Source organism: Diceros bicornis, chromosome 1 (genome assembly GCF_020826845.1).
Source record: "Diceros bicornis minor isolate mBicDic1 chromosome 1, mDicBic1.mat.cur, whole genome shotgun sequence".
NCBI classification, from domain to species: domain Eukaryota; kingdom Metazoa; phylum Chordata; class Mammalia; order Perissodactyla; family Rhinocerotidae; genus Diceros; species Diceros bicornis.
The window spans coordinates 89,841,969-89,854,686 of record NC_080740.1 but is presented as its reverse complement, the minus strand read 5'-3'; the positions used below and the strand labels follow the sequence as shown (position 1 = coordinate 89,854,686).

General features: G+C 58.0%; 1 protein-coding gene across 1 annotated transcript; it reads left to right on the top strand.

The window, feature by feature from the left end:
* The first annotated feature begins 794 nt into the window (after positions 1–794).
* On the top strand, positions 795–12,715 carry GPRIN1 (G protein regulated inducer of neurite outgrowth 1). Its single transcript, XM_058546412.1, has 2 exons — positions 795–1,100; positions 8,762–12,715. Exon 2 carries the CDS (start codon positions 8,928–8,930, stop codon positions 11,772–11,774), a length of 2,847 nt encoding a protein of 948 aa, XP_058402395.1. The 5' UTR covers positions 795–1,100; positions 8,762–8,927; the 3' UTR covers positions 11,775–12,715.
* Positions 12,716–12,718: the final 3 nt, after the last annotated feature.

Below are 12,718 nucleotides of genomic sequence, written 5' to 3'. Positions count from 1 at the left end.
GGTGTCTGCCCCTAAACAAGGTTACATTGCCATCAGTCATTACCATTTTTAGTAGGTGGTTTCACAGTACAGGCGACACGGTTTTATGGCCTCTCGGCAATCACAGAATTATTTTCTCTCCTCTGGGAAGTCGAAGAGGAGGGCACTATTTCTTTGCCGAGAAACGTCGGGGGAGGGCAGCAAGTCCCCACGTCCTTGGCAATTCAGATTCAACTGGAAGCCCCCGAACACCTACTTCAGGCTCCTCATCCTTCCAAGACCACTGTGAAGTGATTAATGTTAGTCCCATTTTATAGATAGGGAAACTGAGGCTCAGAGAGATGAAATGCCTTGCTCGAGGGAACCTAGGGGTAGGAGAACCGGGCTTGCACAGACTAGGGGGTAGGCGGGCACCCTGGCTAGAGAGGCAAGTAGCTGGGATATCGAAGGCGCCTCTCCCCAACCCTCTCCACTCGCGGGAGCGTGGGCGGCGGCGAGACAAAGGGACGGGGGCGGGGGAGGAGGCCGGAAGTGCGGCCAAGGCGGAGGCGGGAAATTTCCGCGCAGGGGGAGCTCAGAGATCGCGCCGACCTGGGTCCCCATCCAGGCGCTGCGTGTCCTCGGACAGGTGGCTTCCCCTCTCTAAGCCCCAATTTCCTCCTCGGTTAAACAAGGAGAGGGCATTCGCGGGGCTGGATTGAGTGAGATCCGAGACAGCGCGCCCCGCCCTCAACAGGCGCGCGGCAAATAGGCAGCCGCTCCGCCCCTCAGTCTCCTCGTCTGTGAAATGGGAACCCGGTCCAGGAGGGCGAGGAACCCAGGACCCCAGGGGCTGCGGTGAGGGGCGGCGCGAGGGGTCCCCTCCCTCCGGCCCCCGCTTCCCCGCCGGCACCGCCCCCTCCCTGGTTCCGAGGCCGCGAGTCGGCCAGCGCGCATGCCCGGGGCGGGGCGCGGGGCGGCAGCGCGGAGCCGGCGCGGGGGACGACGGCGCTGAGTCCGCGGGTCCGCCCGCCAGCCCCGCCGGAGGCAGCCGAGGCCGCTCGGGTGGCAGCAGCGGCGCAGCGGCGGCAGCAGGAGCCGGAGCGCAGCGCGCGGAGGAGCCAGAGCGACTGCACGGCCGGGTAAGCGCCGCGCCGCGCCCGCACCTGCTGCCCTCGCTGGGCGGGCGGCGTCGACCCCCTTCTTCCTCCCGCGGCCGCTCGGGAGCCGCTGTCCAGGGTCCTCGAACCGCCTAGGTGGCGGGGCTCGGGCTCCGCGCGCGGCGTGTCCGGCGTGCGCCCGGGTGTGTGTGCGCGCGCGGCCGGAGGCGGCGGGTGTCCATTTCCAGGCTCCTCGCCGGGGCGGGGCGGGGGTGGGTCCCGCAGTCCGAGCCAAGCAGCCGAGGGGCCCTGTGGGCCAGCCCGCCCTGTGTGTGTGTAGGACCTGGGCTCGCGCCCGGCTTCACCGCAGGCTGCCGCTTTGTTCTGCACGGCAGTTCGGGAGGGGGCGCTTCCCGCCACTGCAGGAAGGGGGTCCACCCGTATTGATTCATTTCCCCGTTGGAGCGAGCTCCTCGGCGCTCGAGTGGCTCTGTTGGCATCACTGAGCACACTCGCTGCCGCACGCTCAGTGTGGCACACACTCTGGGGCCCTGTCACATACTCACAGCGCGAGGCCATGGGCCTGCGCGCACACACACTATGGCCCTTGGTCATTCCATCAGACTCATACACACGGCCACCTGTGCACCCACCCAGTACACCAAGTGGTAGCCTTGTGTACACACCCAGGCATAGCTACGCACTCACACCAGCCATTGCCTATCAGAGCACACTCAACTCAACAATACTCCCTGATCACAACACACTGGCAGCCACCCTGCTCTGGCCTGGTTGTGCCTGTTCACACCTGCTCATCATGGTGTTCCTCATGTACCCCCAGACCCTGGAGTAGGTTGTCACATGTGCACAAGCTCCTTGTTGCACACTGTCTCTTAGCTTGTCAGCCCCCTGCCCACATTCAGCCCAAGTGTGCACACCCCCGCACGTCCACTCTTGTCCTCCTGTGGATGGATGGACCGATGGCCTGGGAGCCATTTCTGGAAGAAGGTCTGCCTATCACCCTTTGCTAGACACCTTCTTCTCTCCAGCCCCAGGCAGGAAGCTTTGCTGTTCTGAGGGTGCTAGGAGATGAGGGGACAGGAGGGCGAGGGGCAGCAGACCACGATTGTCAGACACACACACAGGCGCACATTCACGCCTGCCAAAGCCCCACAAGGCTTGTAGGTCTTGTCACCATGGGAGGAGATGTTTGCAGGTGCCTGGCAGCCCTGGCTCCAGTTGGGAAGAAATCCTGGAGAAAAAGGAACAGGCTGGCCAGGTCTCTGGGCTGGAGTGGGCATTCACCTGGACTACTCTGCTCTGGAACTGGGCACAAGCACCTATGCACACACCCAGGCCAGCTCCCCCATGAGTGAGTCTCTGAGGCCATGTGGCCACACATGGGCACACCGCAGGGTCCAAGTGGCCTCACAAGCACAAACACACAGGCTGTTCTGCACATACAGGTTGCACATGTGTGCACCAAGCTCGTGAGCAGGATGCAGGAGCCGGGTCCCGGCTCCCCGGGCTGGCCTTAGCTGGCGCAGACATCCACAAGCCATCTCCGTGCCCTTCTGCAGGCCAGGTGAGCCGGCCCACACACCTCGGGGCTCATCTCAATCAGGCTGCACACGTGTGCAGGCTCCTCTGTTCATAGGGGTGCCTGTTCCTGCAGAGGGGTGTGTGCACGTGGGGACACTCTTGCTTCCTCTCCTGGACACTCCCTGGCACTGTTGCCTGTTAGGACCAGGGGATCAAGACGACCCTTGGCCTGACCTCAAAGAGCAGAAAGGCGTTTGAAGACCCAAGCGTCAGTGTCCAAGATCTTAGCTGATACGAGTGAGGAGAACCCAGGCTTTGGGTTCAGACACAATAGGCTTTGAACCACAGCCCCCTCTCCCCCCGCTGCTGTGTGCCCTCGGTCAAGTCTTTTCTCACTCTGACCTCAGTGTCCTCATCTGTGAAATGGAATGATAATGCTCCGTCATGAGCTCGTGTGGAGGCCAGATGATAGGGTGAGCCTGAGAGTGCTGGCCTGGGGCTGAGCATCCAGGGAGTGAGTGATGGAGCTGGGTTCTAGTGGAAGGGTGGGGGTGAGGAGGTGCCACCCCAGGCCTGGGCTGCCTCTTGGAGAAGTGGCTGGAGGATCCTGAGGCTTCCTCAAGAGCCAGGAAGGGCTTGGCCGAACTGTGAGCAGCAGAGCCTCTGGGAATGGGCATCTCTGCAGATCTTAAACCCAGGGTGGGCCAGCTCTTTTAGATATAACTACATCCCCTTCTCCATTTCACAGATTGGGAAACTGAGGCCCAGAGTGTGGAGAAGCTCACCCAAAGTCATGGAGCAAGTCAATGCCTCAGCTGGGGCTTTACCCCTCATCTTTCTAACTCCCTGGCCAGGCCTTCTGTCCCTACACCAGACCTTGTCCCATGTCAGGAACTGCGAGCTGGGGACTGGAAAGCCGACCTCTTCTAGGAGGCTTCCAGAAGGCGCTTGTTCCCAGCTGGGCCATGCCTGCCTCTCAGAACCTCAGTTTCCTCCTCTGGAAAATAAGAACACAGCACCTGCCTGGCAGGTGTACGAGGTCTGCACACAGGAAACGTAGTAAGGGCTTGATGTGTGCGAGGTCACCTCCTACCTTCTTCAGCATCAGGGTCAAGGGTCAAAACTCAGGTGGCTACAGGCCAGGTGGATGACATTCATGAGGGGCTGGCTACAAGAAAAATGACCGTGCAACTTCAGTGATCAGAGGCAAGGGGCCATCAGCCTCCGTGTGCAGGACACCATAGGGAGGGCTGGAGACTGTGGCTAATCAGGGAGCGTGTCACTGTCTAAGGAGGCAGCCATTGCTCGGCTCCAGCTGACTGCTTCGTGCAGGAAGCGCGCTCAGATTGCCAAATTTTAGTTTTCCAAGAGAAGCTGGAAATCTGATTTGCACATGAAATCTTCTTATTTTTAAATGTTAATAGTTAATTTCTTTTTTTTTTTCAATTTTTCCTCTTTTTTTTTCAGCCCTCTGGGTCAAACAAGCTTGTCTGAGGGCGAGGTTTTGCCAGTTTGTGCCTCTGCTGCCTGCCGCCTGGCCCGGCCCGGCCCCCTCCTGGGAGCACAGCTGGGCTCTGACAGGCTGAGCAGATAAAAACAGGCCTTCCATGTACACAGCCCGGCCCTAACGTGAGCAGAGCCGCACACCCTCATCTCCTCTAATTCTTACAAGCTTGCGGGGGCAGGGGGTGGGTCTGTCAGGGTCCCCCGTGAGGAGAAGGGACTTGCCTGAGGTCTCAGAGCTGGTCAGTGGGGAGCTGTCCTGACTTCCTGCACAGGCCACACCCGGGGGGGGCTTGTTGGAGGGGCTGGTGTGAGGGGACCCAGGGCTGGGCTACCAGGGTAAAAGGCGGGGTGGTGGAGACTCAGCGCATCCCTCCCACTGCCCTGCTGACTCCTTCCCGCTCCAGCCCCAGCTCCCTGTGCACCTGCCAGGCAGCTGTTGAATGCCTGTTTTCCAGAGGAAGAGCCCGAGGTTCTGAGAGGCAGGCGTGGCAGGCAGATCTGAGTCCTCACTAGAACCTGGGCCCTTTCTCTTGCGCATCTACCCAGTCAATCTGGCTTATAGCATCCTTTTCCACCGCGCCAAGAACCAGATGGATCAGAGGTCGCAAACAAATGATCTGGGGGTCAGAGTTGGCCCACAAAAGTGATTTCTTCAGCCTGTGTGGTATTTTAAAAATTAGCCAAAATTTAAAATATAGAAAATCCAAGTTTATGACTTTGCTCGAAAAATTAGGAGACCTGGCTACACAGGAGCCACATTTACTTCCCTGCTTAAAACACTGCAGGAGTTTCCCAGTACCCTTAGGATGAGCCCCTGCTCCTCCCCCTGGCCCTGCATGACCGGCCCCCACCTCCTCTCCCCCCTACTCCTCCCTCTCCTCCTTCAGACTCCACTCCAGCCACTGAGGCCTTTCCATGGCTGGCGCAGGTGTTACCTCCTCAGAGGGGCCTTCCTTGACTATGTGTCTAAGCCAGCCGTCCACTCCTTTGTCTTCACAGCATCTATTATTATTTGAAATTAAATTATTTATTTATTTACTTGTTTGCTACTCTCCCCCCAGTCTTTCCACACCTGGAAGGCAGGGACCATGCATTTCTTATTCACTGCTGTATCCCCAGTACCAAGAACAGTGTTTAGAACATTGCACATGTGCTCAATAAATGTTCAGTTAATGGATGAACTCCTAATTGGCCACAGTCAGTGGAAACTGAGTGCACCTGCCCCTTTAGAAGGGGACAGTGCTCTCCAGTTTGCCACAGTCTCCACTACTCCCTCTTGTCTCCCTCACTCTGAGGATGTCAGGAGTCGTCAATCATCTCCCTTGCTCTGTAGTTTTTCTTATGGGAGAAAGATACTTATCTGTGTCCATATCACCATCAAAAGGCAAAAAATGAAGACGGACCCAGTCCATACCACTCAAACCTGATGCCTGCCTGACCTCTGTAGGCCAGTGACCTTCCAGCTCCTCATTTTTATGCTGCTGAAAACGAGATCCAAAGAATTCCAGCCAGACCGCCCCGGTCCTTCAAACCTGTCTCCCGGCTGCCTCCCGGATGTCCCCTCTGTAAGTCCCACAGGCTCCTCATTTCAACTTCCCTACCGTCCTCTGCAAAACTGCCCCTCTCTCCATGTCCCCATCAAGTCCCATAGGCCCAAAGCCTGGGGGACCCAGTGGTGAGCAGTGTCAGCTGAGTCCCCATCAGGGAATCAAGGTCTCAGCAGGGACCCAGAGATGTAAAGGGCTCCATGCAGAGTGACGAGTCTAGTTAGAGGAAGAACGAGAGGCCATGGGAACCCCGAGGAAGCTGGTGGGCAGAGAAGGCTCCCTGGAGGAGGAGGTGTCTAAACTGCAGCCTAAAGGTTAGTGAGAGCCAGGCAGGAGGTGTGCAGAGGCCGGGATGGGAGAGGATATGAAGCCATGGAGGAACCTGAAGGGGCCGTGCACGTGTCTGTGTGTGTGTGCGCGTGCGCGCTGTGGGAGAGGGAGTGTGTAATGGAATATAAAGCCCAGCAGGTGAGTAAGCACACGGGGGCTTGGAAGCACATTATAGAGGTGGACTTGACCCTAAAGGTAATAGGGAATCATTAAAGGTTTCTTTTTGTCCTGTTTTAAAAAAAGGTAATAGGTGCACACATAACCAAAATTCAGACACCACAAAGGGGCAGGTAAAAAAATCTCTTCCACCTCTAGATCCCCAGTCTCACTCCCCAGAGGCAGTTGCTGTTAAAAGTTTCATTGGTTTCCTTCTAGAAATGTTCTCTTTATAACTAGCCCGTAGATGTGTGTCTGTCCTTTTCCTTGGCTACGTGCAGGGGATCCCACTAGCCATGTTGGCCTCTGGCTTTTTTCACTTCATTTACCTTGGGCATTGTTCCTCATCACCCCCACACATTCTCACAGCTGCAGGGGCCCCGTGTGGTTGTCCTGCATTTCATGAACCCGCTTCCTGGTTTTCTTCTCATCACTGGCCATGTTCTCGCGCACCCTTGGTGCACCATCATTCTATCTTGAAGACCATCCCTGGAGCTGGGCTTGCTGGCCCAGATGCCGTGTGCATTGGAAACTCTGATAGAAGCTGATAAATGTCCTTCCCAAAAGATTACAACCAATTTACTTCCCCCAAAAGAGTGAAGAGGGTTTTGAGTCAAGGAGTGGTTGGACCAACATCTTAGAAAGATCATTCAGCCATTCATTTAACGAATATTTATTGGGAGCTGCTTGCTTACTACCTGCCAGTCATTGTTCTCCATCCTGAGGATACATCACAACAAAGTCCCCACCCTCCTGGAGCTGACCTTCTAGTGGGAGAGACAAGTCATAAACAATAAACAACTGTATGTAATATGTCAGATGGTGACAGGTACTGTGAAGAAAAAGTGAGCAGGGCAAGGCGGATGGAGAGCGCTAGCCAGTGTTGGGGAGGAGGCTGTTTTATATAGGATATTTTATCAGAGAAAGCCCCAGGGAGCAGACCTGGCAGAGATGGGGAGGGAAAGCATTCAAGGCGGAGGAAACAGCCAGTGCAAAGGCCCCAAGGCAGGGGGTGTGACTGAAACAGCCTAATCCGGCAACAGTAATGGGAGACAGGCCAAGAGAGGTGACATGCCAGAAAATGCGGGGACCTGTGGGCCATCGTAGGGAGTTTACTTTTGCTTGGCATGAGACAGGGAGACACTGGGTGGTTCTGAGCAGAGGAAGGACGAGATTTGCCTTGGGTTTTACTCAGATCCCTCTGGCTGCTGGGTTAAGAAGAAACTGAGTGGAGTGAAGGAAAAAGCAGGGAGAATCCAGATGGGAGATGTTGGGGGTCTGGCTCGAGGTAGTGGCCAGATTCTGGATATATTTTGAAGGTCAATTCATCATGTTGTGCTGATGTGTAGGACGTGAGGGTGAGAAGGTCAAGGGTGACTCCACGGATTTGGGCCTGAGCACTAAGGAGACGTTGTGGAGAAGATGGTGGGAGGGGCAGGTTTGGGGGAGTGGGGAGCTCTGCTCGCGCTGGCGGCTGAGCGTGTAATGGAACAGAGTTTCTCGTAGATGCAGCTGCCTGCCAGACCCTCTCCCTGCACGTCCCTCAGGCACCACACACTCGGCTTGTCCAAAAGGCAACTCCCCCTTTCCCCAGATCTCCTGCCCCGCATGCCCCCCACAAGCCAGAATCCTGTGGGCCACCCCCACCGTCACCCCCTACAGCTGCTGGTTCCTGTCAGTTTTCCCTCAGGTCTCTCAGTCCTGCTGCCTCCATCCCCAGGGCCTTTGCTGTACCATCTCTCTTCTAGACTATTGCAGAGAAGGGGTTGGGTGAATGAATGAAGAATTGGCTGAATGAGAGATTGAATGAATGATTGATGGGCTTCCTCATAGGTCTTGGCCAGCCCCCGGCCTCCAGCCCAGCCTCAACATCATCCCAGAGCAATCTTTGAAAACACACATATCGGACTATGTCCCTTCCTCGACTGTGAACTATTCATGGCTCCCCAGGACCTACACGCACATAAACTGGTGGCCCACAGACAGATTTTATTTGGCCCACATAAGTGGTGGTGGTTTTTTTTTTCATCTTGAATTAACTAGGATATTTTACATTAAAGCTCTGCATTTCCCACTTCTCGCTGGTACTACCAGGTTGCATTTCTCCAGAGTGGTACTTGGCTGGTGGAGCAGCGGATCCCCCTTAGACAGGGCGTGCACTCTCTGGTTTGCCACAATCCCCAGCACTCCCTATTGTTTTATACCCAGCCTGCTTCCCTCACTTAAATTACCTACCTGGCCCCTATGGCATCAGAGTTTGTGACCCGTGGCCTAGAGGACAAAACCATAACTTCTGGGTAGCATGCTGCATGGGGAGGGCTAACAAGGGAGGGGTGATGGTAGGAGACGTTGAAAGTTAGACTGTGGCCAAGTTGTGAAGGGTCCTGAATGCCATGTTAAAAGTCTGACCTTTATCCAGAGGTCCACTGGGAACAGGGGAGTGACATGGTTGGGTTTGTGTTTTTAGCCCAGGCCCTCTGGACAGGAGGGACCCAGACAGGGGCAAAGAAGCAGGTGAGGAGGCCTGGAGGCTGGAAAGAGGGTGAGAGGGAAGAGCCCCGGAAGGGGGCTTCTCCCTGCTGGGTCTCCCTTGAGTCTGAGTCTGCTCTCTCTGTGTTTCAGAACCAGACAGCAGCCTGGGGCCCAAGCATGGTCAGGAGGGCCGTTGGGCAGTGCTGAAGACCCAGCCTGGCTCCAGCTGCTTCGAAAGGACTCCAGCCCCCCAGGACCCCAGCCCACAGCCCTCTGCTGCCCACAGGATGGGAGCCTGGGCGCTAGGAGCCTGGCCATGAGGGACTGCTGCCCCTCCCAGAAAAAGGCCAGCCCTGCACCCCCCAGGCACACCCCTGCCCAAAGCCCAGGAATGGACTCTAGACACAGCAGCCCCAGTGGAGCTGGGGATGGGGCCTCCTGCTCTGAGGGCCCTGGCGGGAGCTTGGCCTACCCCTCCCTGACCTGCATCCCTTCCCAAGAGGCATTGGGGGCACATGGAGCCTCGATCTCAGGGACACCAGAAACCACCTTCTCTGGGAGGCCAGAGCCTGTGTCCTCAGTGAAAACTGATCCCTCATCCTCGGAGAACAGAAATCCTGTGGAGAAAATGGATTCCAAGTCTTCAAAGCAGGCAGATTCCACTTCCATAGAAAAGGAAGGTGCTGGGTCCTTGAGAAAGGCAGATCCCACCTTTATAGGAAAGACAGAGCCTACAGTCTCAGGAAAGGGGCATCCTGTGGCTTCTGGAAGGATGGATCCTGTGAGCTCAAGAAAGGAAGATAGTGGATCCTTGGTAAAGGTAGAGCCTACGTGCTCTGGCAAGGTGGATACAGTGTCCCCAAGGAAGGAGGATCCTGGATCCTCGGCCAAAGTGGATCCTGCATTTCCAAACGAGGAGGAGCTTCCTCTGTCCTCAGAAGAGGTGGGTCCTGCATCTCCCAGAAAGGCAGATCTTGTGTCCCTGGGAAAGAGAGATCCTGGGCCCTCAGGAAAGGTGGATTCCATGTCCTTGGAAAACATGGATTCTGCATCTGCAGGAAAGACAGATCCCAGGTCCTTAGGAACACTGACTCCAGGCTTATCAGGCAAAACAGAGCCTGTATCCTCTGGAACAGTGGCTCTGGGGTTATCAGGAAGGGTGGATCCTACATGGCTGGAGATGACAGATCTTGCATCCATGGGAAATGCAGAAACTGTGTCCTCTGCAAAAGAGCACGCTCAGTTCCTGGGGAAGATAGATCCTGCCTCCTCAGGAAAGGGAGATCCTGTGTCTATGAGAATGATAAGAACTGTGTCTGCTGGACACGTGGATCCTGTGTTTTCAGGAAAGATGGATCCCACATCTTTGAAAAATGTGGATCCCATGTCTTCAGACAGGGTGGGTCCAGTCCCTTTGGGAAAGGTAGATGCTGTGTCCTCAGGAAAGCCAGAGCCCTTGTCTCCTGGGCAGGCAGAACCGGCGTCTATGGGCAAGACAGAAACTGTATCCTCAGGAAAGGAGGACCCGGTGTCCTCCAGAAAGGTGGATCCCATTTCTGTGAGAAACGCAAAAACATCATCTTCTGGAAAAGTGAATCCTGAATCTTCAGGAAAGATAGACCCTGTGCCCTCAGGTCCAGGGAATCCCGAGTTCTTGGGGACAGTGGGACTCTCCTCCTCTGTAAAACCTGAGGCAGTGCCTGGGGGGAAAGCAGATCCGCTCTCCCTGGAGAAGGCAGGTCCTGTGGCCTCTGGAAAGGTGGGTCCCACAGCCTCAGGGAAGGCTGATCTGGCCACCTTGAGCAAGGAGGATCCTGTGAGCAGGGAGAAGGCAGAAATTGTTCCCCCTGGAGAAGTGGACTCCGTGTCTTCAGGAAAGCTGGCCCCTGTGACCCTAGGAAAAACAGTCCTGGCATCCTGGGGAACAGCAGAAGCTGTCCCTGAGGGAAAGGTGGATCCTCTGCCTCTAGAGAAGGGGAATCCTATGAACTCCACAAAGGTGGATCCCAGGGCATCAAGGAAAGCAGAACCCAAGCCTGAGGGCAGAGCCGAAACAAAGCCCCCTGGGCAGGAGGATCCTGCTTCATCAGAAAAAGCAGAGGCTGCATATCTGCAGAAGCCACTGGCCTTGGACAAGGGGGATCCTCGATCATCAGGAAAAGCAGACCCTGTTGCCTCTGGGAAGGTGGAGCCTGTGGCCCTGGGGAAGGCCGACTCTGCCCCTCCGAGAAAAGCAGAGCCCACACCCTCGGGGAAGGTAGCCCCCCTGACTCTGGAGGAGACGGAGGCCCCCTCCATCAGGCAGTCAGATGGTAAACCCTGCGGCTCAGCCGCCTCTCCCGCGGGTGCTGGGAGTGGCGGGGGCCGCGTGGAGCCAGCGTACAGCAAGGAGGCCCCTAGCCTCGGCCAGAAAGCCCCGGCGGCCTCTGGGGCCGGGAGAAGCCCTGGCCCCGAGGCTGCAGCGCCCCCGCCAGGGCCGCGGACTCGCGACAACTTCACTAAGGCGCCGTCGTGGGAGGCGAGCGCCCCGCCGCCGCGCGAGGACGCGGGCACACAGGCGGGCGCGCAGGCCTGCGTGTCGGTGGCCGTGAGCCCCATGTCTCCGCAGGACGGCGCGAGTGGCCCGGCCTTCAGCTTTCAGGCGGCGCCGCGCGCGCCCAGCCCGGCGCCCAGGCCGCCCTCGCGCCGTGATGCGGGCCTGCAGGTGTCGCTGGGCGCCGCCGAGACGCGCTCCGTGGCCACCGGGCCCATGACGCCGCAGGCCGCAGCGCCGCCCCCCGCGCCGCCCGCCTTCCCCGAAGTGCGTGTGCGGCCCGGCTCCGCGCTGGCGGCCGCCGCGGCGCCCCCGGAGGCGGCCGAGCCCGTGCGCGACGTGAGCTGGGACGAAAAGGGCATGACGTGGGAGGTGTACGGCGCCGCCATGGAGGTGGAGGTGCTGGGCATGGCCATCCAGAAGCATCTGGAGCGACAGATAGAGGAGCACGGCCGCCAAGGGGCGCCCGTGCCGCCGCCCGCCGCGCGCCCGGGCCCGGGTCGTGCGGGCTCAGTGCGCGCCGCGCCCCCCGAGAGCGCGGCCAAGCGCCCGCCCGGCCTCTTCCGCGCGCTGCTGCAGAGCGTGCGCCGACCGCGGTGCTGCTCGCGGGCCGGCCCCACGGCCGAGTGAGCTGCTCCCCTTTTGTACGCCGCGTTTCCAACCTTCTCAGGCTCCCTCCTTGATCCCGGGCTCCTAGAAGGGATTCCTTCCACGCGCGACAGGCCTCCGAGGGGTGGGCAGCCTCTAGGGCCTTCTCATCCCCTTCTTTTCAGCCCCCGTTTTCCAAATACACAAATGAACCCCCTCTACCCAGCTCCCTCGTGGTCATGAGCCCACGAACCCAGCCCTGGCACCCCACTGTCCCCTCACAGCCCTCAGCTCCACCCCCTGCCAGTCACACCGGGTGACCTCGGAGACCTGCTCAGCACCCCCACCCCCAGCCATGAGAGCTGAGGCAGGCTCCCAAGAGGTCCAGACTGGCGTGCGGGGACTCCAGTGGCAGCCAGGTCCCGAGAACGGGAGAGACTGTACAAAAGCTCCGAGTGTGCAAGGATTGGTGTGTGAGACCCCTGAGTGTGCAAGCCTCTGAATGTGAGGCCTTGGGCGTGTGTGAGTGCATGTCCATGTGGCGGGCTGGCCCCTGTGGCCCAGGCATCTCTTGCATGCTGGTAGTCGTCCCCAATTCCTGTCTCCCATCACCTGGCCCCACCTCCAGCCCTATCTCCGCCCTCACTGGCCGCTGGTTCCCAATCCCCAGACAGGGAGGGCAGCTGCGGGAGTCGCCTGGGGGGCAGCTGAAAGGAGAGGTCCAGAAAGGTCAGAGGCTCACAGAAGGTCTTGGGCCCAAGCAGGCTGGGTGACAGCTGGTCGTGGGTGGTGGGGCAGGACTGAGAGCCCATTCACAACACAGTTGTCCTTTAAAAGCCAGCCTCTCCAGCCCCTCGTCCCCTGTGTGCTGTGAGCCCCACAAGTTCCTTGTGACCACTCAGTACCCCTGTCCCATGTCCCCGCCCTTCCAGCCACAGTTTTTGGCTACAAACTGTCACAATATACATTGATAATAAAATTTTCCC